At 37.9% G+C, this 27680-nt stretch overlaps 1 protein-coding gene across 2 annotated transcripts in view; it reads left to right on the top strand.

Moving 5' to 3' along the window:
- The first annotated feature begins 478 nt into the window (after positions 1 to 478).
- Positions 479 to 27680, top strand: part of MRPS28 (mitochondrial ribosomal protein S28) — a 101212-nt gene continuing 74010 nt past the window's right edge. Inside the window, exons 1-2 of one of the 2 annotated variants that reach the window (XM_023227752.2) lie at positions 479 to 698; positions 22461 to 22642. In XM_023227752.2, coding sequence (XP_023083520.1) covers positions 504 to 698; positions 22461 to 22642 — 377 coding nt within the window. In that variant the 5' untranslated portion in view covers positions 479 to 503. Of the gene's footprint in view, positions 714 to 22460; positions 22643 to 27680 lie in introns of both variants that reach the window. The other variant, XM_023227751.2, reaches the window with a different exon arrangement.

Genomic DNA, 27680 nt, shown 5'->3' with positions numbered 1-27680 from the left:
AGTAGACACTAAATATTAAATATTTAATATTAATATGTGCATATTAGAAAGTGCTACATACATGGTACTAAGAAAAACACAGGTGCCAGAGAGTCTGCATTTGGGCTTCCACTTCTAAACAGGGTAATCAAGGACACCCTCATATTTGAGTGAAGACCCCAAACTCGAGCGCTGGCGGCCATGTAGGGGGGACCGCCGGGCGGGAGAAGGAAGGTCACGTTAGCCAAATTTACAGTACAATGGGGACCAACGGATGCCCAGGAAGGCGAAATTCCTGAAACGTAAACGTACTTCTAACGCAAAACTTACCGGGCCCCTTTCCAACTATTGAGCCCACCAATTTTAGTTTAAGTCTTTCCCGCTCTACGCCACTCCCAGATGAAAGGCAGGCCCCATCCTGTTGGCCTTCAGCGCTCTATGGCCGGTGGGCGGACCTCTTATCGCTCCGCCCCATGACCTGCGCGTTTGCGGCGGGGAGGTCAAAGGTCAGAGGTAAAGAAGTCATGGCGGCGCTGTGTCAGACCCGTGCTGTGGCAGCCGAGAGCCATTTTCTGCGAGTGTTTCTCTTCTCCAGGCCCTTTCGGGGCGTAGGCACTGAGGGTGGATCCGAAAGTGGGAGTTCCACTGCCACGGAGCCTAAGACGCGCCTAGGCGGTTTCGCGAGCGCGTTGGAGCGGCAGTCGGAGCTTCTGCAGAAGGTGGAGCCCGGGCGGGTGAGAGGGAGTCGCGGGAACTACGCCAACGACGCGGTGGGCGAGGCCTGGAGTAGGGGCGGAGCCTGGCGTAGGAAGGGGAGCCTAGGGCCGAGGCCCGGTTTTCCGGAGTTGCGGTGGAGTGTGGCTCAGCCCTCGGCCCCTAGAATCCGTGCTTGGTGTTTTACTTCCTTTCGTTGTCCTTTTGTGTGGCATTTGCGTACTAGACCGGGTCTGTCCACACTGCGCGCGTTTTGCTGGGGTTGAATGCTGATGAGAGGGTAACCAGCGGGGAGCGCTGCTAGGTAGGCGATCTAGGGCGATTTCTGGGACGCTGAGGAGAATGGGACTCACACGGAGAGGCTGTGCTCTGCTGGGTCTTGTTCTAAACAGTAGCTCTAGCATGGAGCTTGCTGTCTGGATAAACATCTGTTAATTTAATGACTGGGTGATGAATCACTTTCTGAACTTGGGCAAGTGATTGAACTTGTCAGCGCTTCACCTCTCTTTTGTAAATGTCTTCTTTTTTAAAAAGGTAAAATAAAATCTCCGTTTGTCTCAGCCGGTACTTTTGTAAAATACCATAAAGTTATAGATAAATGAAATGGAAGAAATAAAATTACAAGCCTAAATTTTTAATAATTAAACTCAGCAGACATGAAATTGGATTATGTACAAATAAACCCAATTTCTGTATTTTTCTTCCTGGGAAGTAGTACCAAACAGTTCACAAGACTGGCAGTGTCCTGGGTTATAGGGTCACTTTAGTAGCAATTACTGATGTCAAAATTTTTCTGAAATCCAAGGACTAGAAGAAGCCTGGTATATTAGTTTATTGTTTTCTGTTGTAACAAATTACTACAAATTGAGTGGCGTAAAACACCAGAAATGTGTTGTTCTTAGGGCTGTGAGAAGTCAAATGGGGTGCACTGGTCTAAAATCAAGGTATTGGTGATGTTGTGTCCTTTTCTGTAGCTTCTGGGCGAATCTCTTCCTTGCCTGTTAACGTCTCTTCTACCTCTGTCTTCTACTTTTTTGTTTTTTGGGTTGTTTTGTTGGTTTTTGAGACAGGGTCTCGCTCTGTCACCTACGCTGGAGTGTGGTGTCATGATCTCAGCTCACCAAAGGCTAAACCCCCTGGGCTCAAGTGATCCTCCTGCTTCATAACTGGGACTACAGGTGTGCACCACCACTCCCGGCGAATTTTTGCTTTTTTTTTTTTTGTAGAGATGGGGTTTTGCCATGTTGCCCAGGCTGGTCTTGAATTCCTGGGCTCAAGTGATCCTCCTGCCTTGGCCTCCCAAAGTGCTGGGATTACAGATACGAGCCACGTGGCCTGGCGCCCCCCTCTTCTCCGCCCGCCATCTTCTACTTTTGGGATCACTGTGATTAGGTTGGCCTCCCCAGATAATCCAAAATAATCTGTTTTAAGATCAGCTGATTAGCAATCTTAATTCACCTGCAAATTTAATTCTCCTTTGCCACGGAAGGTAACATATTCACAAATTCTAGAGATTAGGATGTGGATGTCTTTGTAGGAGGAGGGGGCATTATTCTTTCTACCATATATGGAAAAGGCATAAAAGACTAGCAGAATAGCGATGACTGACCTGAAGCCACCTAAGGGATGGATTTTAGATCCATCCTTAAGATAAGGCCATAAGAGTTAAGTGCAGTAAGGTTGAAAACAAAGTTCAGTGCTCCCTTCCAAATATTTGTATAGGAAAGGAATTTTTCTATTTCTTACCTAACATTTCTCACTCACACTTCACTCCCATTCACACCACATTCTAAGCCCCTTCGGAAACCCCCATAAAATAATTCTTAATTGCTGAGTTAATTGTGGTAAGAGTGAAAATTGTAGCATCACATGTGTAATCAGTTAAGTGTTTGATACTCAAAATGTAATGTTTGTTTAATGAAGGAAACAACCAAGATGTTTTAGAGTCCCCAGAATTCCTTTTCCTTTCCTTTCCTTTCCTTTCCTTTCCTTTCCAAGGCAGTTCAGTTTTTCCAGGAGGAGGCTGGGGTGTTTCCTGGCAGTCCCAGCACATCCGTTAGATTTTTCTCAGGTCAGCTCAGGCTCAGCAAGATCCCTGCGTGGTTGTTCCCCGTCTAACACAGTTTAGAAAACATAATTCTGCTAGATAATGGGTAAAGGTGTTTGGTTTTGATGTACAGTTCACCAGTTTCTTATTCACAAGTCTTTGACATCGTGGTTTAATGGAAATAAAATTCCCCGGGGAGGAGGGTATCAGGAGGCTGTGTTGTAGTCTCCATTCAGCAAGTTCCTGGCTTTGAAGCATTTCAAGTTACGTGAACCCCTTTACTGCTTCTTTGTTGTTGTTGTTTTTTTTCTGAGACAGAGTCTTGCTCTGCCTCCCAGGCTGGAGTGCAGTGGTGCGATCTCGGCTCACTGCAAGCTCTGCCTCCCAGATTCATTCACCTGCCTCAGCCTCCCGAGTAGCTGGGACTACAGGCGCCTGCCTCCACACCCGGCTAATTTTTTTTTTTTTCGTGTTTTAAGTAGAGACAGGGTTTCATCGTGTTCGCCAAGATGGTCTCGATCTCCTGACTCGTGATCCACCTACCTCGGCCTCCCAAAGTGCTGGGATTACAGGTGTGAACTGCCGCGCCCGGCCTACTGCTTCTTAATTGATACCACTGACTTCAGTTCCCCTCTTGTTCAGGTCATTACACACACTGTGGACCAAAGTTATCTTCCTAAAGTTGGGCTCTGTAATCAGAGTTAATGAGGTTATTTATTTATTGTTCTCCTTGAGAATCTTCTAAATCTCCATTCACACTGCCTGCAAGATTAAATATACAATGGTACATCTGTCTACTATGGCTTCAGAGGCCTACCGCCATTCAAGACCCTGCTTGGGTTAAAAGCTTAGGCTCAGTTCAGGCTGCCAGGTTCTGCCATCTTTCAACTGAGTGACTTTGGGCAACTTACTTAGCCTATCTACGTTTGCTGTCTTGTCTCAAAGTGGAGATAATGCTCCAACTGGAGTTACTGGGAAGTTTATGTGAAATAATACATTTAACGTGCTCTCAGCACGTTGACTGGTACAGAGTAAGCTTTATTCAATGCATTTTAGCTTTTATGTGGCCCCAGCCATTTCTTCTCCAGCCTTCTGCCTTCCTGAGAATAGTTTCACAGAGATGTTTCCACAGTTGCGCAGTTCTTTGAAGTCCCATTGTTTTCTTAAACAATAATAAACTTTAATTTATCAAACCATGTAGATTCATCTCTTGTAACAGATGTACCGCTCTGGTGGGGGATGTTGATAGTGGGGGAAACTATGAGTGTGTCAGCATAGGAGGGGTATGGGGATGTGTCCATACTGTACTCTCAATTTTGCTGTAAACCTAAAGTGCTCTAAAAAAATAATTTTTTTTGTTAGTGAATGAATATAAAATGCTATTTAAAAACATAAGGCGATATATGCTCTAACTAGAGGTTGAGCTGTGTCATTCAAAGAGACAATAAAATCAGGTTTTTTTCATGGCAAAAAGCCCAAAGCCAAACAAAAATATAAACACCAGAAAACAACCATGCACATGCCATTCTATTTAATCCCAAATGTAAGGACATTCATCATCACTAATATGTTAACTTGTGGTGCCAGAGTAACACGTGACACATCAGAATAAAATTTTTCCTAAGTGTTCCCAGTAGAATATGTTTCAGGAGGTCAGATACCTTGTCTTTCTTATTCTGTTGTATTCCCAGTGCCTAGCACAGTCCTTGACCCATAGTGGGCATTCGGTAAATATTTGCCAACTGTGTGAATGAATGAATAGTACATGTAGTGCACATTTGAGCTTCAGTTACACCTGGCCTGTCTTTGAATTGTAATATATGTGACTGTTCACAAACAATTGTACAAGAATAGTACAGCCTTGAGCATGTCAGTTGAATGTGCCTATCCAGAATAATTGAGTAAAAATAATTTTAAGAGTAGTAAGAAATTGAAAATACCTCATTAGTTTTAGTTTTAGTATTTATTGGAAGTTTTCAGTGTTTTTCTAACATATTTATGGTAAGGAATTTGAGGAGTTGTTGGGTGTTGATAGGAATTCAACTTGTGAAAAAACTAACTTTACCTCTTTTGAAGTTACTGGACCTATTTAATTGAAGAGTTTCCTGAGATTACAAGATGAATAAATGCCAATTGTATATTCAGGATTTTTGAAAAATATTGTTTACAAATTTTATAAAAGTAATATTTGGTTACTTTAGAAAGAAAATTTAAATAGCCCTGAAGGTTATTATATGAAATGTAAAAGTCCCTTTTTCTTTCTTTCTCAAGGCTGGAGAGTGTGTTTTTTATGCCTAGCTACAGAGTTTTATATTAACACACGTATAAGTATAAGCTAAGTATTACTATATATTTAAAAACATTAATTGGTTCATAGTATGAATACCGTTTTAAACTATATTACAGTTAAAGAGTGTAAATTCTGCAGTGACGCAATCTTGGTTTAAATCCTGGTTCCTTTACCATTTACTAGCTATGTTGCCTTGGAAAATTACTTAGTGTATCTGTGTAACTCCTTTTCCCCCTATGTCATGAGATTTTTATGAGATTAAATGAATTCATTATTTCAAACACTTAACACAAGTGCCTGATACTTAATAAGCACTTAGTATGTTTTAGTTGCTGCTGCTGAAAATTGCAATTTTTACCTAAGTAAGACTATTTTTCCTTGTCATTACATAATATTTGCTTGGTACTCCATGGTGTGGATGTAGCATAATTTATTTAAGCAGGAAAGCCTTCATTATTGAACTTTTAGGTTGTTTCTGTTTGTTTTTGTTTTCTGACACAGTATTACAGTGAACATATGCATTTTTTGCATACTTATGAGAGTGTATTTGTAGGCTATATGTTGGGTAAAAGTGTACACACAATTTGAGTTACAGCCTGTTTGTACTGAACTCCCACTTACAGTACATGACAATGTCTGTTTCCTCAGCCCCTTATCTACACATGGGGTGTAATAGGTGGATTTTCTTGATATTCGACAATTAAAATACAGAAATTGGGAACTGGGATTATCATCCTCCATTCCTGATTTCAGTTTTTGATTTTTTATCATTGTAACTTCATGTTGACAATTTTTGACTTTATAATAAGTGCTGTCAATTTGAGCTCATAAAATGCACTTAAAATAACAAAATACTACATTTGCACTGTATATATTGGGATTGTATGTAAGATTTCATTTGTAAAATGGTTTCTGCTTAAAATATTCTTTTTGAAGATGAATTTTGCTGTTCTCTAAACAAATCATTATTTCTTTACCCTTTATCCTAGAATTAGCTTCCCTGCCTGCAAATTCTGTTGTAAAAATCTCCTCTCTTAGACTTTTGTGATCTCACCAAACAGATGAAACTGTTTTTGAATGTTCTGGAGTTTTGTGTTTTACTACCTTTATGGTATACCCATAGCTCTCATTATGGTAAAGTGATTTCCAAACCTGTTTTGTCCTGTTTTCTAGCTGTAGTTCCTGAAGAACAGGGGCCATGTTCAGTCCACCCTCTTGATCCTTTGCATAATACTTTACACTTAAGTAGGGATCGAATGTATATTTGCTGATTTAAGTTGGAATGAAATTTAAACAGTTTGATGGCTGAATAATTACAAATGAAAAATAACATCTCAGATGGCCTATTATTAGACTTAAAAATACGTATATGATAAAAGTCCAAGTTGTACCTATTGATTTAGTTCTTTTTTTTTTGAGATGGAGTCTTGATCTGTCGCCCAGGCTGGAGTGCAGTGGCCGGATCTCAGCTCACTGCAAGCTCCGCCTCCCGGGTTCACGCCATTCTCCTGCCTCAGCCTCCCGAGGAGCTGGGACTACAGGCGCCCGCCACCTCGCCCGGCTAGTTTTTTGTATTTTTATAGTAGAGACGGGGTTTCACCGTGTTCGCCAGGATGGTCTCGATCTCCTGACCTCATGATCCGCCCGTCTCGGCCTCCCAAAGTGCTGGGATTACAGGCTTGAGCCACCGCGCCCAACCCTGATTTAGTTCTTATAGTCGTTAAAAGTGTAGACTTACTTATATGTGGACCTCAGAAATAAGTGATGTTCAGTAAGAGCCCATGCACATTATCCTTACAGAGAACTTTTCCCTGCAGCCAGGAATTTAATAAAGGGCAATGCATCATGAAGTTCTTATCCTATTACACACTGAGGTTACTAGTTAAAGGGAACCAAAGTTAAATGGCATTAAGTGTAATGCCACTGTCTGTATGAAGGTTGTAGGTTCCATACTCATCCCATGCTCAGTTACCTACTTTTCTTTTATTTGCTTCATTAGCTTTAATATTGGTTTATGCATCTTTCCCTTCAACTAATTTTGTTTTGTTTTTAGAGTAGCAACCAAATTTTTTTTTTTTTTCAGACAGGGTCTTGCTCTGTTGCTGAGGCTAGGGTACAGTGGTGCAGACTTGGCTCACTGCAACCTCTGTCCCCGGGCTCAGGTGATTCTCCCACCTCAGCCTCCTGAGAAGCTGGAACCATAGGTGTGCATCACCATGCCTGGCTGATTTTTGTTTTTTGTTTTAGAGATGGGGTTTTGCCATATTGTCCAGGCTGCTGTCACACTTCTAGGCTCAAGCAATTTGCCTGCCCTTGCCTCCCAAAATGCTGGGATTACAGGTGTGAGCTACCACACCCGGCCGTCCCATTCATTTTTATAACCATTTAAGTCAGGTACCATTTTCCTTCCATTTTTAAAACCTTAATCCTTCTTATGTCACTTAGACAATATAAATTTGTAGAATCTGTTAAGGCCATTGGGAGCTGTGCTATGGCATATAACTCATCTCATAGCCACAAGGTGGCAATAGTTGAGCAAAGAATTGGTTTTTCTGCTTTGTGACTCTTACTCCTTCTTAGCAGTAGAGGGTGGCACGCCACTTTTCAGAACATTAGAAAAAATGTTTTTCAGAGAGTTTTGGGGCTGCACAGTAAAAATTTTACTCAAATTTTGTATTTATTTAAAATACTGATGTTACATGACAGTTTATAGTTTTACCTTATTTTAACAATATACTAGATTTCATGCAAATATTTTTAAATGTAATTTCTTACTTTTTTGTGAATATTTTTATTAGTATTTTTTATTTCAGAATACTGGAATATTCCAGAAGACAGAATATTTAAAATCAGATGTCCAATCCTTTCAGAATCCTGGAAAAATGAAAATATATAGATTTAAAGGGTTTATTTCAATATAATGGGGAAATTAATTTATTTTTCATATAATTTTTAAGTCCACTAAATTCATATACTGTCATAGTAAAATTGTATAGTTTTACTTAACCCTTTATTTTCTTACCAGTTTTACTGACAACTTTAAAAATTTTACCAGTATTTTAAAAACTATTTGATATGTAAAGGAATGATAGAACATGTTTCTGGTTTTAACCGTGGTGCCAACCTGTTTTTACATTACAGAATTCTAGGAGAATTACCTCTGAGTAATGAAAATCTTTTGAAATGTTGTATGTCTCACATTTTTGAAGCATGTTTAGAGGAAATGACCAGTTAATATAAAAACAATGAAATAGTGAAGAAGTAGATAGAATTATCTGGGGAAAGTAGGTTTTTGTTAGCACCTGTAACATGCTTATAAGCAGTACTATACATTTCCTAAAATAAAAGATATATATGTTCTGCATGTGTTTTGTTTTTGTGTGGTCATATGATCTGATCATACCCAATTGGACTCACGACTTCCCAAGCCAACCTTAGTTTTTTCACTGTTTGGAGGTCGTAACTCTCATTTTTACTCAGAAATTTCACTTCCGTCTTTTAATGTGTCTAGGTTTGCTTCTAAGGCTGCTCTTAAATTTTTCTCTTTTGATCACATTAATTTTTATAACCTGATTATGGCCCTTAAGTTTTTATCTATTGGCATTAAATAACAGGAAATAAGGGCAATTAAGCACGTTCAAGTGGAGCCTGGTTTGTTGGGATTTAGGAGTAAAACTAAATAGTCTTGATTCCATTTGGGTTTTGCCTACCTTTTTAAAGCTTTGGGGATTCCATTGTTGACAACTGCCAGGAAATGAATGGTGGACTCAGTCTAGGAGTTGGCAACTGAACAAGCTGCCTGACCTCTGGCCAGCTACCCAAATTGAGATGATTGGGTTCTCTCAAGGGAGAAATATGCACACTGAGAACTGGGTGTCACTGGGACACAGAGTATTTATCCCAAAGAAATGAAATATTCATAGCAGCTTTATTTGTAATAGCCCAAAACTGAAAGCAGCCTGGATGTCCTTCAACCATTGAGTGGTTAAACTGTGGTATATCCTTACCGTGGAATACTACTTAGCAGTAAAAAGTAATGAGTGATTGATACACAAAATAATTTGAATGACTCAAGGGAATTATGCTGAGTGAAAAAAAGCCAGTCCCAAAAAGTTACATATGGTATGATTTCATTTATATGACATTTTTGAAATGACAGAATTATAGAGATGGAGAACAGATCAGTGCTTACTAAGAGCTAGAAAGGAGGGAGGTAGAAGGGATATGTGGAGTTACAAAAGGACAACATAAGGAATCCTTGTGGTGATGGAGTTGTTCTGCATTTTGACTGTGATGGCCAGTATAGAACCTTTACATGTAATAAAATTGCATTGATGATTACATGTATACCTGGTGAAATCTGAACATTGGTGGATTGTGTCAATGTTAATTTCCTAGTTGTGATATCATACTATAGTCTACTAGAATGTTACCATTGGGAGCACTGGGTAAGGGTACAGGGGCTCTCCATGTATTCTTGGTTACAACTGCATGTGAATCTGCAATGATTTTTAAATAGAAAGCTAATTTTTTTTAAAGGGAGCATTTCACTGGTCTGTTGGGCCCAGCACTGGTAAGACCATTGAATTCCATAAACATGAGATGATTATTCCACATTATTTTCTGTAAGGTAATTTTTTGTTGTTAGAAGTAATGCAGTGTAGAATACCAGAAAAATCCAAGAATAGTTAGAAGTAAAGTTCCACATACATACATGCATACCTTAGCCTTTAGTTAGACAACTTCTGTCTTACTAGAAACCTTAAAAGCATCCCTTGGTCCCAGTCTATGCATCTGTCAGCATCTGGCTCACAGCTCTACTCAGAAAATGAGAGAGAGACTGACTATCCAGTCTCCTTTTGTAACTATTTTTCCCTATCTAGCATAATGATTCTCCTGCTCCCACGATATACCACTATTACAGAGATTTCTAAACTTCTTTGATTATGTCCCTTTATTAATAAATTTTTGAGCACATGTTCCAGTATTCACTTAAAAAATACATTTGTGACTGGGTGCAGTGGCTCACCCCTATAATCCCAGCACTTTGGGAGGCTGAGGTGGGTGGATCACGAGGTCAAGAGATCGAGACCATCCTGACCAACATGGTGAAACCTCGTCTCTACTAAAAATACAAAAATTAGCCAGGCATGGTGGCTCATGCCTGTAATCCCAGCTACTTGGGAGGCTGAAGTAGGAGAATCGCTTAAACCCAGGAGGTGGAGGTTGCAGTGAGCCAAGATTGCACCACTGTACTCCAGTCTGGCGACAGAGTGAGACCCCGTCTCAAAAAAATAAAAAAAAAGAATATGTGTGTGTGTGCGCGCGTGTGTGTACTTATATATATATATATATATATATATATATATGTACTGTAGTTTTCTTTATTATGTACATTTTAAAGCATTCACACATAAATATATTTTGAAGGTGAAGTAAAAAAAAAAAAAACATAAAAATTCCAGTGTTTTCTTCTTTTGTCCTATGGGTTATGAGAGAGATTACTATTCTTTCTTACAACCTGACCTTTTTCCTTCAGGCCTGGTCTGTAAATATGTATCGTTGGAACATATTTGGACACAGGAAAAAAAAATTTCCTGTGTCTTTTTATGAACAATCTCCCCTTTAACCTTCTCTACAAGTACTTCTTGGGTCCTTTCTTGGTTTCCCTTGATAACACTGCTTCCCTTCTGGTCTTCCCTAGTATAGATTGCAATGGGTCTCAAGACTAGGAGAAGAAAATGACTCATCTTGGTTCTCGTTTCTCAGTACCATTTCAGACTACTGTTCTATCAGAAATACTTTTAAAAGGCTCCTTGATAGAAATCTTTTCGATTCTTTCAATTTTTCAACAGCGTCTGGCTCACAGCTTTTCTCTTTTCTTCACACTTACCGTCTTCATTGACCAGCATTTACATTTGTAAACCAAAAACAAAATTCTAAAGCCCCTCAGCCATTTGAATGGACCCTCGTGTCAGCCAAGGGCATTCCAAAGTTAACCGGAAAAACTAGTTCAGGCCATGATGGGAAGGGGGAGCCAGACAAGCCTCATTATACCTCCCTCTTTTCAGAATTAGTGATAGAAATGACTGTTTAAGTCTAGTAAGAAAATTTACAATCTGTTTTTTCTGAAGCCTGTTACCTAGAGGCTTCATCTGCATGATAAAACCATGGTCTCCACAATGGTTTATGGTCACCCAGACATTCCTTTCTATTGATAATAACTCTTTCAACCAATTGCCAATCAGAAAATCTTTAAATCTACCTATGACTTGGAAGCCACCCTCGCAACCTGCTTCTAGTTCTCCTGCCTCTCTGGACTGAACTAGTATTACCAATGTACATCTTACATGTATTGATTGATGTCTCACGTCTCCCTAAAATGTATAAAACCAAGCTATGCCTTGGCTTCCTTGGGCATGTGTCTCAGGACCTCCTGAGGCTGTGTCATGGGCGTGTCCTTAACCTTGGCAAAATAAACTTTCCAAATTGATTTAGACCTGTTTCATACTCTTGGTTTACATATTATGACTACCAATACTTTGGCCACATAGTTTTTTGTATATTAACCTTATATTGTGTAACCTTGCTGTAATTACTTATTACAGGAGGTATTTTTCTTGTTGATTCTTTTTGATATTCTACATGGATCATCATGCTATCCATAATAAAGCATAGTTTTATTTCTTCCTTCCCAATTTGTATACTTTTATTTTTTCTTCTTTTCTTAGTACATTAGCTAGGACTTCCAGTACAATGTTGAAAAGCAGTGATGAGAGGGGACATCCTTGCCTTCTTCCTGTGCTTAGTAGGAAAAGTTTCAAGTTTCTTACCATTACCTATGTAGGTTTTTTGTAGATATTCTTTATGAAGTTGAAGCTTTCCTCTAGTTTTCTGAGAGTTACTATTATGAATGGGTATTGGATTTTGTCAAATGCTTTTCCATTTGACAAAATGAAATATGACTACATGATTTTTCTTCTTTAACCAATTGATGTGATGGATTACATTTTTTTCTTATTTTTAATTTTTGTGGGTACATAGTAGGTGTACATACTTAGGGGGCACACAAGATACTTTGATACAGGCATATAACATGTAATAATCACATCATAGTAAATAGAGTATCCATCCCCTCAAGCATTTATTCCTTGTGTTACAATCAAATTATACTCTTTTAGTTATTTTTAAATATATAATTAAATAATTATTGCTTATCACCCTGTTGTGCTCTCAAACACTAGGTCTTATTCATTCTTTCTAACTACTTTTTGTACCCATTAACCATCCCCACCCCCTTATATACTGTAAGTATACTATAGCACATATAAGGGAGTGGGGATAGTTAATAGATACAAATCCCCAATACTCTTCCCAGCCTCTGGGTAACCGTCCTTCTACTCTCTGTCTCCATGAGTTCAATGTTTTAATTTTTAACTTACACAAATAAGAACATGTGAAGTTTGTCTGTCTGTGCCTGGCTTATTTCACGTAACATAATGACCTCTGGTTCTATCCATGTTGTTACAAGTGACTTTTTTTTCTTGTTTGGGACTGAATAGGAGTACTGCATTGTGTATATGTACCACATTTTCTTTATCCATTCATCTGTTGTTGGGCACTTAGGTTGTTTTCAAATTTTGTCTGTTGTGAACAGTGCTACAGCAAACATGGGAAGTGTCTCTTCAGTATACTGATTTCCTTTCTTTGGGGTATAAAACCAGCAGTGGGATTGCTGGATCACATGGTGGCTCTATTTTTAGTTTTGTTTTTTTGTTTTTTGTGGAACCTCCAAACTGTTCTTCAGAGTGGTTGTACTAATTTACATTCCCACTAACAGTATATGATAGTTCCCTTTTCTCCACATCCTCATCAGCATTTATTACTGCTGGTCTTTTGGATAAAAGCCATTTTTAACTGGGGTGAGATGATATCTCATTGTAGGTTTGATTTGCATTTCTCTGATGATCAGTGATGTTGAGCACTTTTTCATATGCATGTTTGCCATTTGTATGTCTTCTTTTGAGAAATGTCCATTCAGATTATTTGCCCTTTTTTTTTTTTTTTTTTGAGACAGAGTCTTGCTCTGTCTCCCAGGCTGGAGTGCAGTAGCGCCATCTCGGCTCACTGCAAGCTCCGCCTCCCGAGTTCACACCATTCTCCCGCCTCAGCCTCCCCAGTAGCTGGGACTACAGGCGCCCGCCACCATTCCTGGCTAATTTTGTTTTTGTATTTTTAGTAGAGATGGGATTTCACCATGTTAGCCAGGATGGTCTTGATCTCCTGACCTCATGATCCGCCCGCCTCGGCCTCCCAAAGTAATGGGATTATAGGCGTGAGATTATTTGCCTATTTTAAAGTTGGATTATTGGAATTTTTTTCCTATAGAGTTGTTTGAGCTCCATATATATCCTAGTTATTAATCCTTTGTCTACATTTTGATTTTTGAATGTTAAACCTGGCATAAATCTCAGTCAGTTGTGGTATATAATTTTTATATGTTGTTGGATATGATTTGCTAATATTCTGTTGAGGATTTTTGCATCTACATGCATGAGAAATATTGATCTGTAGTTTTCTTTTCTTGTAATGTCTTTGTGTGGTTTTGATATTAAGACATTGCTGTCCTCATAAGATAAGTTCCACTCCTATCTTCTGAAAGAGATTGTAGAGAATTGGTTTGATTTCTTCTTTAAATATTTGGTAGAATTCACCAGTGAACCCATGTGGACCTAGGACTTTCTGTTTTGGAAGTATATTAACTACTGATTTAATGTCTTTAATAGACATAGGCCTATTCAGATTATCTGTCTCTCCTTACTTGATTTTTGGCAGACTTTGTCTTTCAAGGAATTAATCCATTTAATCTAGGTTATCAAATCTGTGGGTATGGAGTTGTTTGTAGTATTTCTTTAATGTCCATGGGATATGTAGTGATGTCCTGTCTTTCATTTCCATTATTAGTCATTTGTGTCCTCTCTTTTTGTTTTTCTTAGCCTGGCTAAAAGCTTACCTCAAAGAACCAGCTTTTGCTTTCATTGATTCTGTTGATTTCCTGCTTTCAGTTTCATTGCTTTCTGTGCTAATTTTTATTTTAGGTAAGTTGTGTTTTCATTTTCATTTAGTTCAAAGTATTTTACAATTTCTCTTGAGATTTCTTTGACTCGTGTTATTTAGAAGTGTATTTGTTTACTCTCTAAGTATTTTGGGATTCGAGCTATCTTTCTATTCCTGATATCTAATTAAATTCCATTGTGGTCTGAAAGCAGACATTGCATGATTTCTATTCCTTTAAATTTGTTGAGGTGTGTTTTATGGTCCAGAATGTGGTCTGTTTTGGTGACTGTTTCATGTGGCATGAGAAGAATATATATTCTGCTGTTGCTGGATGAAATTGTCTACAGATGTCCGTCATATCCAGTTGATTTACGATGTTGTTGAGTTCAGCTGTATCCTGACTGATTTTCTCCCTGCTGGATCTGTCCTTTTCTGATAGAGGGGCATTAAAGTCTCCAACTGTAATGATTCATCTATTTTTCCTTGCAGTTTTGTCAGTTTTTGCCTCATGGTTTTTGACTATTCTTAGGCATGTACACATTAAGGATTGTTACGACTTCTTCCGATAATTAACCCCTTTATTATTAGGAAATTGTTTAACATGAACAAACTGTTACTTGTTAGATCAATTAATAATTAAAAACTTAAAGTTTTAATTTTACCTTCACATATTCCGTCTCTGTGTTCTGCCTTTCTTTATGTAATGTAGGTCTGAGTTTTTGACTTTTATAATTTTCTTCTTTCTAAAGAATTTCTTTAAACATTTCTCGCAAGGCAGGTCTACTCGCAACAAATTCCCTCAATTTTTATTGGTCTGAGAAAGTCTTTAATTCTCCTTCATTGTTGAAGGATAACTTCTCAGGGTTCAGAATTCTAGCTTGGTATCTTTTTTGTTTCGTCTTGACACTTTAGATATCTCACTGCACTGTTTTCTTGCTTGCATGATTTATGAGGAGAAGCTGGATATAATTTTTATCTTTTCTCCTCTGTAAGTAAGCTGTTTTCCCCCCAGGCTTCTTTTAGAATTTTTTTCTTCATCTTTGATTTTTCTGTAGTTTGAAAATGATACTATATGCCTAGATGTAGTGTTTTTGGTGTTTATTCTGGTTTATGTCCTCTGAGCTTCCTGGGTCTGTGGTTTGGTGTCCATTATTAATTTGGAGGAAAGTCTTAGTCATTATTGTTTCAGATATTTCTGCTGTATTTGTCTTTCCTCTCCTTCTGGAATTCCCATTAGTTTACACCTTTTGTAGTTGTCCCAAAGTTCTTGAATACTCTGTTGTACTTTTCCCTCAATCTGTTTTCTCTTTGCTTTTCAGTTTTGGCAGTTTTTATTGAGGTATCTTCAGGGTCACAGATTTTTTTTTTCCTCAGCTGTGTCACATACCTGTAAGCACATCAAAGGCATTCTTCATTTTTGTTACAGGGCTTTCGATCTCTAGCATTTCTTTTTGATTCTTATTTAAAATTTCCATCTTTCTGCGTACATTGCCTATCTGTTCTTAAATCCTGTCTGTTTTATCCATTAGAGCCCTTAGTGTCTTAATCATAGTTGTATGAGATGCCTGGACTGATAATTTCAGTATCCCTGCTGTATCTGAGTCTGGTTCTGATGCTTGCTCTGTCTCTTCAAACTATGTTTTTTGCCTTTTTGTATATCTTGTAATTTCTTCTTCATATCACGACATGATGTATTGGGTAAAAGGAATGGCTGTCTGTTGGTCTTTAGTAATGTGGTGATAGGGTATGTGGGGAGGGAGTGTTCTACAGTCTTATGAGTGGGTCTCAGTCTTCTTGTGAGCCTCTGCCTCCGGACTGTGAACTTCACATTTGCTCCTCAGTGTTTCCCTCTCTTTTGGTGGGACAAGATGACTACAGCCAGCTAGAGTTGGTTATTTCCCTTCCCCCAGGACACTTAGGCTCTGACAAAACCCCAGCAGTTTAGGATCTGGTTGAAGAGTTTCTCTTGAGGACACACCTCATATGCATGATCGTTATATATATGCTTAATGTATATTAAAGACAACACGTTTGATGAATAAATTGTTGAATAGGAGAGAGTGCTCTGATGTTTTTCAAAATAGTTCTGTTCTCCACTGCTGTCTGAAGTACAAGGGGATTTTTCTCCTGTATTCACTATGAGAACCAGGTTGAGCTCCTGCAGATAAAACTCACAAAAGTGTGGGAGGCCCCAGTAACTGGGTCCCTCTGGAGTTTTTAACTTTCAGACTTGTCCACACTGAGCCTCCACCAATTCACCAGTTACAACTCCCGTTTCCCTACCTTGGCACTGGTTCCCACAGAGGTTTGTTCTTGGAGGCTTCTTCTTTTCAGTAGTTCTCTGCATTCACTTGTCTCTCCATGTTTGGGAACAGCAGTTTTCCCTGTGACCCCCACCTCTCCGATGGATCTAAGAAGAGCTGTTGATATTTCAGTCATGACAATCAAACACATCTCCAGACATTGCCAAATATCCCCTGGGGTGGGGATGCGGGGGGGCAAAATCATCCTGGTTGAGAAATACTAGATTAGTCAATAAAACTTGATGGTGGTGACTGAGTCTATAAGAAATTAATTTAAAAAAAAGCTAAAGTTTTTGACAGAGGGCTGTTTACCTTCAGGCAGTGTTTGAGTGCTTTACCTATGGCTACATATTTATTCCTTACAACAATCTTGTAAAATAGATATAATTACAAACCCCATTTTATAAGATGAGTAAACAGCAGCACAGAGATTCTGAGTGCATAGGCCTTTCCCCAGAGCTGGTAAGTGGTAGAGCCAAGGCTCGAGCCATGTGGCCAGACTTCACAGACTTCCTTTGGGAGCCCTCGTATTTGAGTCATCACAAATTATTCATATGCTTGCTGCACAGCTGTCATTTGGATTCTTTTCTTTGCTGCTTCTATAGGTTATAGAAACAGTGTAAGTTACTGCTGCATAACAAACCATCCCAAACTTGGCTCTCCTCTATAGAATTTATTTGATTTTTTTTAAGAGAAGAAAAAAATATATTTATTTTTGCCAGGATAATACATACCTATTACCAGATATTATGCACTTGAGGAATTTTGTGCTTGACAGAAGATTGACTGCCCTGCCTCTGTTGTTTTTAGTTTTTCTTCTTATTTTCAGCTTGTCTTCTCACTGCAGCCTGGCATGACTGAGCTCCATACCTTTATGGAATTCTTCAGGATAGAATAGCTTTTTTTTTTTTTCACAGCTTCTTCTTGCATTTCACTCTGCTTCATTAATTGCCACTCTTCCACATGCTTCCTATCCACTAGAAAGTATGTTTGTATACTTTTGGTCTCCATCTGTTCTCTTCAATATTGAGGGTTTATAATTTTTACAATTTTTAAATTTATTATTTTACCATCATTTAATGAGGGAGAGAAATAAATGTAAGTACCATATCACTTTGAGTCACCAATACATTTATTTCAATAAAAGAACTTTGTTGTGAGCATAACATTTATTAGTTAGTGTTAAAGAAACAAAAGTTATCATAGCACAGTTAATAGAAGTGAGCCATTTTTGGAGATGCATGTTGAAATTTTTTTCTTGCTAACCAGTATGAAGTAGTTAAAGTATATATACCATTTCATTACCTTTGTTGTTATTGTTTTTTTTCTTTTTCTTTTTTTTTTTTTGAGACGGAGTCTCGCTTTTGTTGCCCAGGCTGGAGTGCAATGGCGCAATCTCAGTTCACTGCAACCTCCATCTCCCGGGTTCAAGCGATTCTCCTGCCTTGGCCTCCGAGTAGCTAGGATTATAGGCATAGCGCCACCTTGCCAGGCTAATTTTGTATTTTTAGTAGAGATGGGGTTTCCCCGTGTTGGTCAGGCTGGTCTCGAATTTCGGACCTCAGGTGATCCAGCTATCTCAGCCTCCCAAAGTGCTGGGATTACAGGGTGAGCCACTGTGCCCAGCTGTTGTTATTGTTTACATTAAAGGAGGTGACTGGGTAGGATGATGTCTCCCATTTCTAATGTGTGTTACTTTATAAAATATTTTTTATATTTTAGAATATTTAAGAATTCCTACTACTTTATAGAGTTGGAAGAAAGTTTACAGTTATCCAATCCTTTAATTTATAAATGAGAAAACAGATCTAGAGAAGTTAAATGACTTATTCAAGATTTTTTTAGCTGTTTATTGTCTGAGTTGGTCATAGAAGTCAGGTTTCGTAAGTGTTTGTTATTCTTCTGTACTGTCTTCTTTTAAGTTTGCTATGATGTTTTTATCTATTTTCATCTTCGCCAGCAAGTTTTATTTAAGAACCACTGTTCAGCATCCCATGTAGCTTTGAATAGCATGTATGGTACTCATGTATAACATGAGGTAGTTGGATTAGTTGATAACTCATATTTCTTTTAGCACTAGTTTCCCCTGATTCCAAGCTGTATATTAAATGGACCTCATATGCATGATAGTTATATATATGCTTAATGTATATTAAAAACACAACATGTTTGATGAATAAATGAATGAATGATTGAATAAATGAAAGTGATACTGTTCCATATGTCTGTAATTCCTTTACCTTCCTCCTTTCTACCTTGACGGTCCTGTTCACCTTTCAGGCTTCCAAGGAGAAAATAGTACAGCAGAATAGCAGGAGATCTGATCTCTGTGACCAACTCTTGAAGGAAATAGTCAACTCCAAGTTAGTACCTATGACAGCTCAGTTAGTGGGCTTTATTGTAACATTTTCCAGGGTTAGGCACTGAGCTGCATGATACACATCCAGCGGTGACAGTATGCTTCCAGTCTCTGCAGTCTATGTCAGCATGAGAGAAGCTATCAATGTTAGTTTAGAGACTTTAAAACAGGACTCCCTGTAGTCAACATGGATTGTGGGAGTTGCTACATTTACTGTTTTTAGAAGTCATTTGACAAGTAAATGAGTACATTTTGGTATAAGCCCTAGGATTTAGAGATGGTTCTAGACTATGATTTTTGAAGCAAGGGTTTGTCTGATTGTTTGATGTAGCTTCCCAAAATCAACGATGCAATATCAAAAATCAAATGAAATAATGAGCTACAATTTAAAAGCAAATTCAGGTGTTACTCCAGGGTTCTTATGCTTGTGAGTGAAAATTATTTTTCAGTCACTGAAAACACACTGACTCCTTGCAAAATATAATAAAGTAAAGGCAAAAAATAATGGAAGAGAAATGTTCTACTTCCACTTGATTTTAAAGTTACCTTTAAAAAATAGCTAAAGTTTATAATGTAATAAATATTTAACTATAGACTTACTAAAAATCTCAGGAGAATCTTTTTTATTTTATTTTATTTTTTTTTGAGACGGAGTCTCACTCTGTCGCCCAAGCTGGAGTGCAGTGGCCGGATCTCAGCTCACTGCAAGCTCCGCCTCCCGGGTTCACGCCATTCTCCTGCCTCAGCCTCCCGAGTAGCTGGGACTACAGGCGCCTGGCTAGTTTTTTGTATTTTTTTAGTAGAGACGGGGTTTCACCGTGTTAGCCAGGATGGTCTCAATCTCCCGACCTTGTGATCCGCCCGCCTCGGCCTCCCAAAGTGCTGGGATTACAGGCCTGAGCCACCGCGCCCGACCAGGAGAATCTTTTTAAACAGTTGAGAGCACTCAATAATTTTCTAAAACCAAGGGGAAAATACCGCTTGCTATTATACTAATCTTAGCTCAAACGTCTCTTTAGAATTGATAAAGGACATTGTGTTGTTTTAGGAACAGGTCCTAGTGATGGCTGAATTATCTCCAGTAAAAGTTTAACTCCTGGATCTACTACTACTGCATCTTCGTGTCATCTAGTTGTTTTTTTTTTTTTTTTTTTTTTTTTTTTTTGAGACAGAGTCTCACTCTGTTCCCCAGGCTAGAGTGCAGTGGTGCCATCTTGGCTCATTGCAACCTCCACCTCCTGGGTTCAAGCGATTCTCTTGCCTCAGGTTCCTGAGTAGCTGGGATTACAGGCACATGCTACCATGCCCGACTAATTTTTGTATTTTAGTAGAGATGGGGTTTCACCACGTTAGCCATGCTGGTCTTGAACTCCTGACCTCAAGTGATCCACTCACCTTGGCCTCCAATAGTGCTGGGATTACAGGTGTGAGCCACTATGCTGAGCCCCTGTCATCTAGTTTTAATTGAACTATGGCTTCAATTGAGTCAGCCAAAAGGAAAAAATAAGAAGAAGAGAGGAACTCTGGTAGATATCAGCCATAAAAGTGGAGTAATGGGAAAGCAGATCATAGGGAAAGTGGGCAGGACCTGCCCTGGTCACAAGCAGAGACCCCAAGGTTGATAACTGCTCTTCTCTTGAGCACTGCTATTCTCCGCTGCTTTGGTGGCAGCTGCTATGGATGGAGTAGTGGCTCCCAGCAAAGAATTATGTAGCTGCTCTTGTCAAGAATGGCTTACTTAGAATTACTCTTTTACGCTACCTCTAAAGGGCAAGTCAGCTGTGTCTGTGTTACCTCTGTAGGATTTGTTTTATCTTTGGCTCTGCAAGAAAGAACTATTTTTTCAAAGTGCTTGTTTAAGGACCTTTAATGTTGTATTTTGTGGATTTATAAAACTAGTGTGATTGCTCATGGCATACATTCCTGGTTACCCTTTCAGCTCTGGTTGGTCTCTAGGCCTATTGACTTGTCTTTAGTTTAGATTGACCCTTTTGTGCTAAGGATTTTTTCCCAGTGTGTTTCCGTTCACCAAAGAAATTCATCATCATACCCTCCCTCTAGCACCTAAGGGACTTGGCATAAGCCAAATGTCTTGACCTTCTTTTTCCTGAAGCAGAGATCATAAACTTGTGGTTCGTGGGCCAAATTCAACACCTGGATGTGTTTTGCCAGGTTTGTAAAATGGACAACTTTTTCCCCCTGCATATAATACGTATTTTAAAATTAGAAAATTTACATTAATATGTGGATTTCTGGCTTTTCTTGGAAAATTAAAACATTAAAATTAAAACATGGGGACTTGAATTGCAGCTGGAGCTGAGTAGTGTCTGTACCTTTTAAACTTGGGCACATATCCTGATTATCAAGTCCTCACCTGGCCTGGCATTTGAGTTTGTAATCTTTCAAGTAGTACATACGTTAAACTTAAGTCACAAATATAGTTGTGTAGCTTTAAAAATAAATGCACTTTACTATTGAACTTTTAGTAAGTAGTTCTCCCCTGAATAACAAATGTAAAACTCATTCTAAATACAGCATGTAAGTCGTCAGATCAGATTGTTAATATTCTTCTGTGATTTGCTCTCACAGATAGGAACTTAGCTCTTCCTTTAGTTTGTACCAAATTGCACACACCACTCTATACACAAAAATGAGTAGAAGGCACAAATCTGTGTTCACGGATTTGGAAAAAATTTTTGTAAGAAAAAAACAATAGTCATACCTCAAGTGAATTTAATGTGTAAAAAGATTCCTAGAAAGTGAATAGCACAAAACAAGCTATTTTTCTTTTGGAATTTACTTTAGGAAAAAGAAAAGTATTAACAAATTCAAGTTTTTTAAAAAGAATTATATATCAGGAATTCATGTTCAGACTGATCATCGTGATGAAAGGCTCTTAATTGTTTTTATTGTAATGTACATTTAAATTTGTATTAAAAGAATAGTCAGTTTCACTAAACTTGACTTAGAAGGCATTTTTTTACAGATGGTCAGTGCTAGGAATAAAGTCAATTGCTTCTTGGATGCCCTCCTCACGTGCTCATACTCTGACCACTAACCACTCCACCTCCCGCATTCTCAGAGACTTGATATACAGACACTCTTCTACTCTCCTTACCCTGCCTGGGCTCTTGAGACCTCACCCTGGACTATCACATCTCTGTCATCCTCTGCCAAGTGTAGATGTCTAATTTCTTTCTTTTTTCTTTCCTTTTTTTTTTTTTGAGACAGAGTTTCACTCTTGTTGCCCAGGCTGGAGTGCATTGGTGCAATCTTGGCTTACTGTAACCTCTGCCTCCTGGGTTCAAGTGATTCTCCTGCCTCGGCCTCCTGAGTAGCTGGGATTACAGGCATGCACCACAATGCCTGGCTAATTTTGTATTTTTAGTGTAGAGACAGGGTTTCTCCATGTTGGTCAGGCTGGTCTCGAACTCCAGACCTCAGGTGATCCACCCGCCTCAGCCTCCCAAAGTGCTGGGATAACAGGCATGAGCCACTGCACTCAACCTGGATGCCTACTTTCTTTAGCTCCTCTTCAGGAAAGAAAGGATGGAAGAGGAAGTTGAAGAGCATAACCGGCATTTTAAAGCAAAATTCCACAAACATTTTAAAATTATTGCTACAACGATTGACTTTAATAGTATTTCTTTAAGACTTTATTATACCTTCATGTTGAGTTATATGTATATAAATATCTCTTTTCATATTTAGGGCTCTCCAAAAAATGTGGAATCCTTCGCATCTATGCTGAGACGTTCTCCTCTTACACAGATGGGACCTGCAAAGGATAAACTGGTCATTGGACGGATCTTTCATATTGTGGAGAATGATCTTTACATAGATTTTGGTGGAAAGTTTCATTGTGTATGTAGAAGACCAGAAGTGGATGGAGAGTAAGTAGAATCATTTCCAAGTACCTTAAGAGTATTCATAAAAGTCAAGACAGCTCAAAAGTATTGTTGAATGAAAGGTAATTTTTGAAAAGACAGAAAACATATTTATTTGTCTTGATAATGCAGAAGAAAAGTCTGAAGTGCTTTAAAAATACTTGTTGGTCATGGTAGGCCAGACTCATGTCTTCTCAAAGCAGTGAAAGCAGTTGCTGGGAAGACTTGAATGTTCATCCTGATAATAAGCCATTCCACACCATAAACTTAAAACCAACTTTGTAATAATGCATGTTGCTTAGGTCATTTTGCCTGGAACCCTTTTTTTGTCCTTTCTCTGTTCCATGGTCTCTTTCCACTTCTCCTTTCTTTTTTTTCTTTTTTTCTTATTATTTTGCATCTATTTTTAGGATTATTTTTCCTAATAAATAGAGTTCATTCTGTTGTAGTTTATGTAGGTAAAGATATTTATGAATACAGATAGGCACTGGAGAAGGCACTAAGGTGGGAGATCTAGGAGTGGAATATCGAGAGTCAAGGAGAGGTTGAACTAAGATTCTGAGACGGGAAACCAATAGTAAACAAGATAGAAGTGATTTTTTTCCGCATCAATTTCTGATGTGCATTTTTTAGTTTTCACTATTTTTGATATCAGGATGCATATTACAGTTGACAGTATATTAAATTAACTGGCAATGTTTTTTTTTTTTTTTCTTAATCATATATAAAACAATAGTGAATCTAGTAATCAATGGTATTTTTGATAGGATGAATTAAAGTGTTTAAGAAGTTTTTGGCATATAAAAATTGATCATGTTGTGGAAATGAAAGGTGAAGAGTCTACTCTAGACCTAGGAGAGCAATTATGAGAATTATTTGCCTTTCTCCTGAGAGCTGGCTATCTAAAGATGGCGTTGATAATTGGTCTTACCCAATTTAGAGACATAAGCTTGTTCTACCTGAATCTGAATAGGGCCTGACAAACTTAACAGAATACACATTTCCTCAGATTAGTGATATATGAGTAAATATTTAACAACTAGCTGATTTAAAAAAAAAAAAAAGCCCCAATTTCTATAATGTAAAATACTCCCAACATGGCCAATGTCAAGTCACCAACATGATGTCAGTGAATGCAGAGTTGGGAAGATGTGTGCACAGGGCTTCTCACAAACTGATATTAGCTGGCTGCAGCACACCTCTAGCTTAGATAACCAGAGGCTGAACAGTGTTTTAACAAGATGAGTGGTATAAACCAGGTGTCAGCTGAAAGACTGTGCTCCCTGGCATGAGAGGAATGGCTCAAGCATGACTTGAATTGGTATATCAAATATCATACAAGCTTAGTTCAAAAGTAGGGAGACCCAAAGAAATTTCTAAGGAGGGTGTGTCTGTCAATCCAGATTTTAATACTGTAATCAGTATCTGTTATGTAAATGGCTACAGAAGGAATTCAATTATTGTGTCTAAAAATTTAGAAAAGTGATTGGCATATGATAAATAAATGCTACTGTTGTTATTGTTATTTTCATTGCATTGTTATTACTAAAATCTTGGTGACCTAATGATGACATCCCTCAAGAATTCCTTTTGAGGAGGGTTTATGAAGGAGGCACGTAAGAAGATGTGTGATAAAGAGTTACCCTTTAAGAGAGGTATCCTCAGCTCTTAGGTACTATCAGCAGAAGCTGTAGCAGATCATTTTTTCATTAGTAGAAAATATATAGTAATTATAAAGTAAAGTGCTGTTTTATTTTGCACAAAGAAATCCTTAGTCCCCTCCTTACAATTGATCAGCTACCATGGATGCTGTCCAGTTGCAGTGCCTATCTTATTCTTACAAGCTGACCTAACGTGCAACCAGAGATTCAGGTATTTTTTGGCTTTCTAAAAAGATCTATTTTATGACAACTCTGCTAAGCTGTTTCTCAGCAGATATTCAACTGCTTAGTCAAGTTTATTATAAATTACAAATACTAGTCATATACTTTTTTTTACATGTGAGGATGGAATTCTGTTAATCATATATCTTTCATGGATATTTATTTCTTTGTGGATATTCTTTTGTCTGCACTGTTCTTTTTTCTCATTGAACTAAAAATTTAAAACATCACTTTTGTGATTATGTCATATTCTTGAACATAATATATTCAGAATGCTGTAGAGATTTAGAATTAAGTTGCCCAAGCTGGACTTGAACTCTTGGGCTCAAGCAATCCTCCCACCTCAGCCTCATGAGTAGCAGGGACTTACAGGCATGTACCACCATGCTTGGCTTTTAAGTCACAGATTTTTAAGTATCAGATTTGCGATTAGTTTTCCAATGAGTAGTATAGTCTGATTTGAATTTGTTTTATGTGTAGTATAGCTTTAAATGGTTAAATACTAGCATCTATTACAACATTTATTAACTCTTAATTTTTAATTTAAAACTAAGTATATACCACATATGTACACATTCTATTATATAAATTATTTTCTTGAAACCTCCGTCTCTGTTCTCCCCCAATGAAGCAGTCATAAAAACTTTTTGAGGGGAGAGGGGGTGGCTCAGTAATTTTGCAAGTAAATTCTCTAATCTTTGGAGCAGTGAGTATATTAGAGTCTTTTTTAATGTATTTAGGAGAGTTACATGCCTACATCTCTTTGTTCTGTAGTTATCTGTAGTAATTTCTCTATTCTTGCTTCCATGAAATCATCTGCTTAGTATCCAGTTACTCTTACCAGAAGTACCCATTTAAACTTCAAAGGAGTCACAAAATAAATACATTCATGAATGAGGATCACCAAGAGGGAAGAGCCAAAGTGCTACAGGAGTTGATTTGTTCATTCATTCATCCATTCACTCATTCATTCAACAAATACTTACTAGACCTCTTCAATTTGCCAGGTACTGTTGTAAAGACTGGTAAACCAGACAGACTAGTTCTCTGCTCTCTTGAAGTGCATATACAAATGGGGGAAGGAGGCATAGATAGTAAACAAGTACGTGAATCAATTTAAAATATTGGTAATTACATAAGTAAAAATGGATAATACGGTGACAGAGTGCCTGGTGAGTGGAAGATAACAGTAGTCAAAAAAGGCCTTCTAGTTCTAGTGCTTGACTTCTAGTTCTAGTGCCGTAAGTCTGAAATGCCAGCAAAGTGCCTTTAAAAAAAAAGATGAGTCAAGTCTTCAGCTGTCTCTGAAGCTCTCTTCAGCTTCCTCTTTGGTCCTACAGACTGGTAATGTTATTTCTAACTGTGCCCAATCTTCAGCCAAGGTTTAACATCAATAGTTTGATTACTTATTTTCTCTTACATATCCTATGTACATACCTTTATGGCTATGTAGATAACAACTCCAGCTCTTTATCTATATACATTGTTTTTTAAGTGAAACTTTTTAACGTATCAAATTTCATGTTCTCCAGTTTTTAATCTATCATGAAATGAAGGTTTATACTCTTCACAGAATATTTATTAGATCTTCATTTGAAGATCTAATAAATAGATCTTCATGTAGAAATGCCTAGGTTCTTTCTAAAACCCTTCTCTAGGTTTCTTACAGGGATCTGTCACTTATGCTTTGAAAATATTGTTGAGAATTGTCAGGTCAGCATAATTACTGTTTTGGTTACTTATTACTCCTACTTATATCTAAAACAAAATTTGTGGGTAGGAATCTACTTTATTCAAATGTTTGCCTGTTGTCTTTATCACTGAACAAGGAAGTAAGGAGATCCAAGTCAGTTGTTTCTGGTCTTCCCCTTTTTGGACCTGTGTTTAGATTATATGACTAGGTAGAACAGCTTATTGGGCTGGACACATGTTCTCTACAGTCATGCTGTCAGGCCTTTGACTGAACAGAGTCTAGGAGGCTGAATCTCCATAATGATAGAGCTTCCTGCTTTGGTACATTTTAAATCGTTATAAATAAGAGAAATACTTATATAATCTGTTCATCATTCATCGGCCTTCCTTTTTTTTTGAGACGGAGTCTTGCTCTGTCACCAGGCTGGAATGCAGTGGCGCAATCTTGGCTCATTGCAAACTCTGCCTCCTGGGTTCAAGCGATTCTCCCACCTCAGCCTCCTAAGTAGCTGGGACTACAGGCGTGCACCACCATGCCCAGCTAATTTTTGTATTTTTAGTAGAGACGGGGTTTCACCACGTTGGCCAGGATGGTTTCGATCTCTTGACCTTGTGATCCACCTGCCTCGGCCTCCCAAAGTTCTGGGATTACAGGTGTGAGCCACTGCACCCAGCCCAGCCTTCCTTTTTTTTGATCCTTTTAGAGAACTATTTTCTTTTCTTCATTCAGACTTTTGTGTAGTTGAGTAATGCTACTTTAGGACAGTTTAAAGATTAATTAAATACAGTGAAAAATAACTAATTGAAATATCCAGTGTAGCCAAATGCTTTAATTTTTTATTGTTTCTTTTAATAAGTAAGTTTGGCATTTCAGACTTATAACAACTAATAGGGATCAGAAAATATTTTGATTAATGAATATTCTAATTAGCTAAATAATAGCCTCTTAAGTTCTATAACTTTTGTTTTAATGTTCATTTTTGATTATAGTTTAAAGGAACAGTTTTTAGTCTTTGTACCAAAAAGCCCTAGAGTTTTGCAGAAAAGCTTAAGATATTGCTTAGTGGGGATAAAGGGGCAGTTGGGTCCTACTTTCAGAGTGGCCCTACATTTATCTGTTTTATGTATTACAGCTCTGGGACAATTTTGTTTAATGTATGTGGTGAGTATTTCTACTGTAAATAAGAAAAGTTTGAAAAACACTTGGAAAGGAAGAAACTAATTTTAGAAAGACATGACCTAAATAGTAACATTCAGAATCTAAGCTATAGTACTTAAGCATGAACAATAGTAATTTAATCTACTTAGAGTAAGTTGCAGAATAGACATAAGTATATTTAAAGATTTTGAGACATGCATGGGACCTTATAGTGCCAACCTCAAAAGTTACTATGTTTTTCTTTTAAATCAGCTTATGACTTGAAGTCAGAAATCACAGATGATAAATCAGAATGACTCAGAATGGCATT

The sequence above is a fragment of the Piliocolobus tephrosceles genome, chromosome 7 (assembly GCF_002776525.5).
Source record: "Piliocolobus tephrosceles isolate RC106 chromosome 7, ASM277652v3, whole genome shotgun sequence".
NCBI lineage: Eukaryota > Metazoa > Chordata > Mammalia > Primates > Cercopithecidae > Piliocolobus > Piliocolobus tephrosceles.
This window is presented reverse-complemented; position numbering and strand designations above follow the sequence as displayed.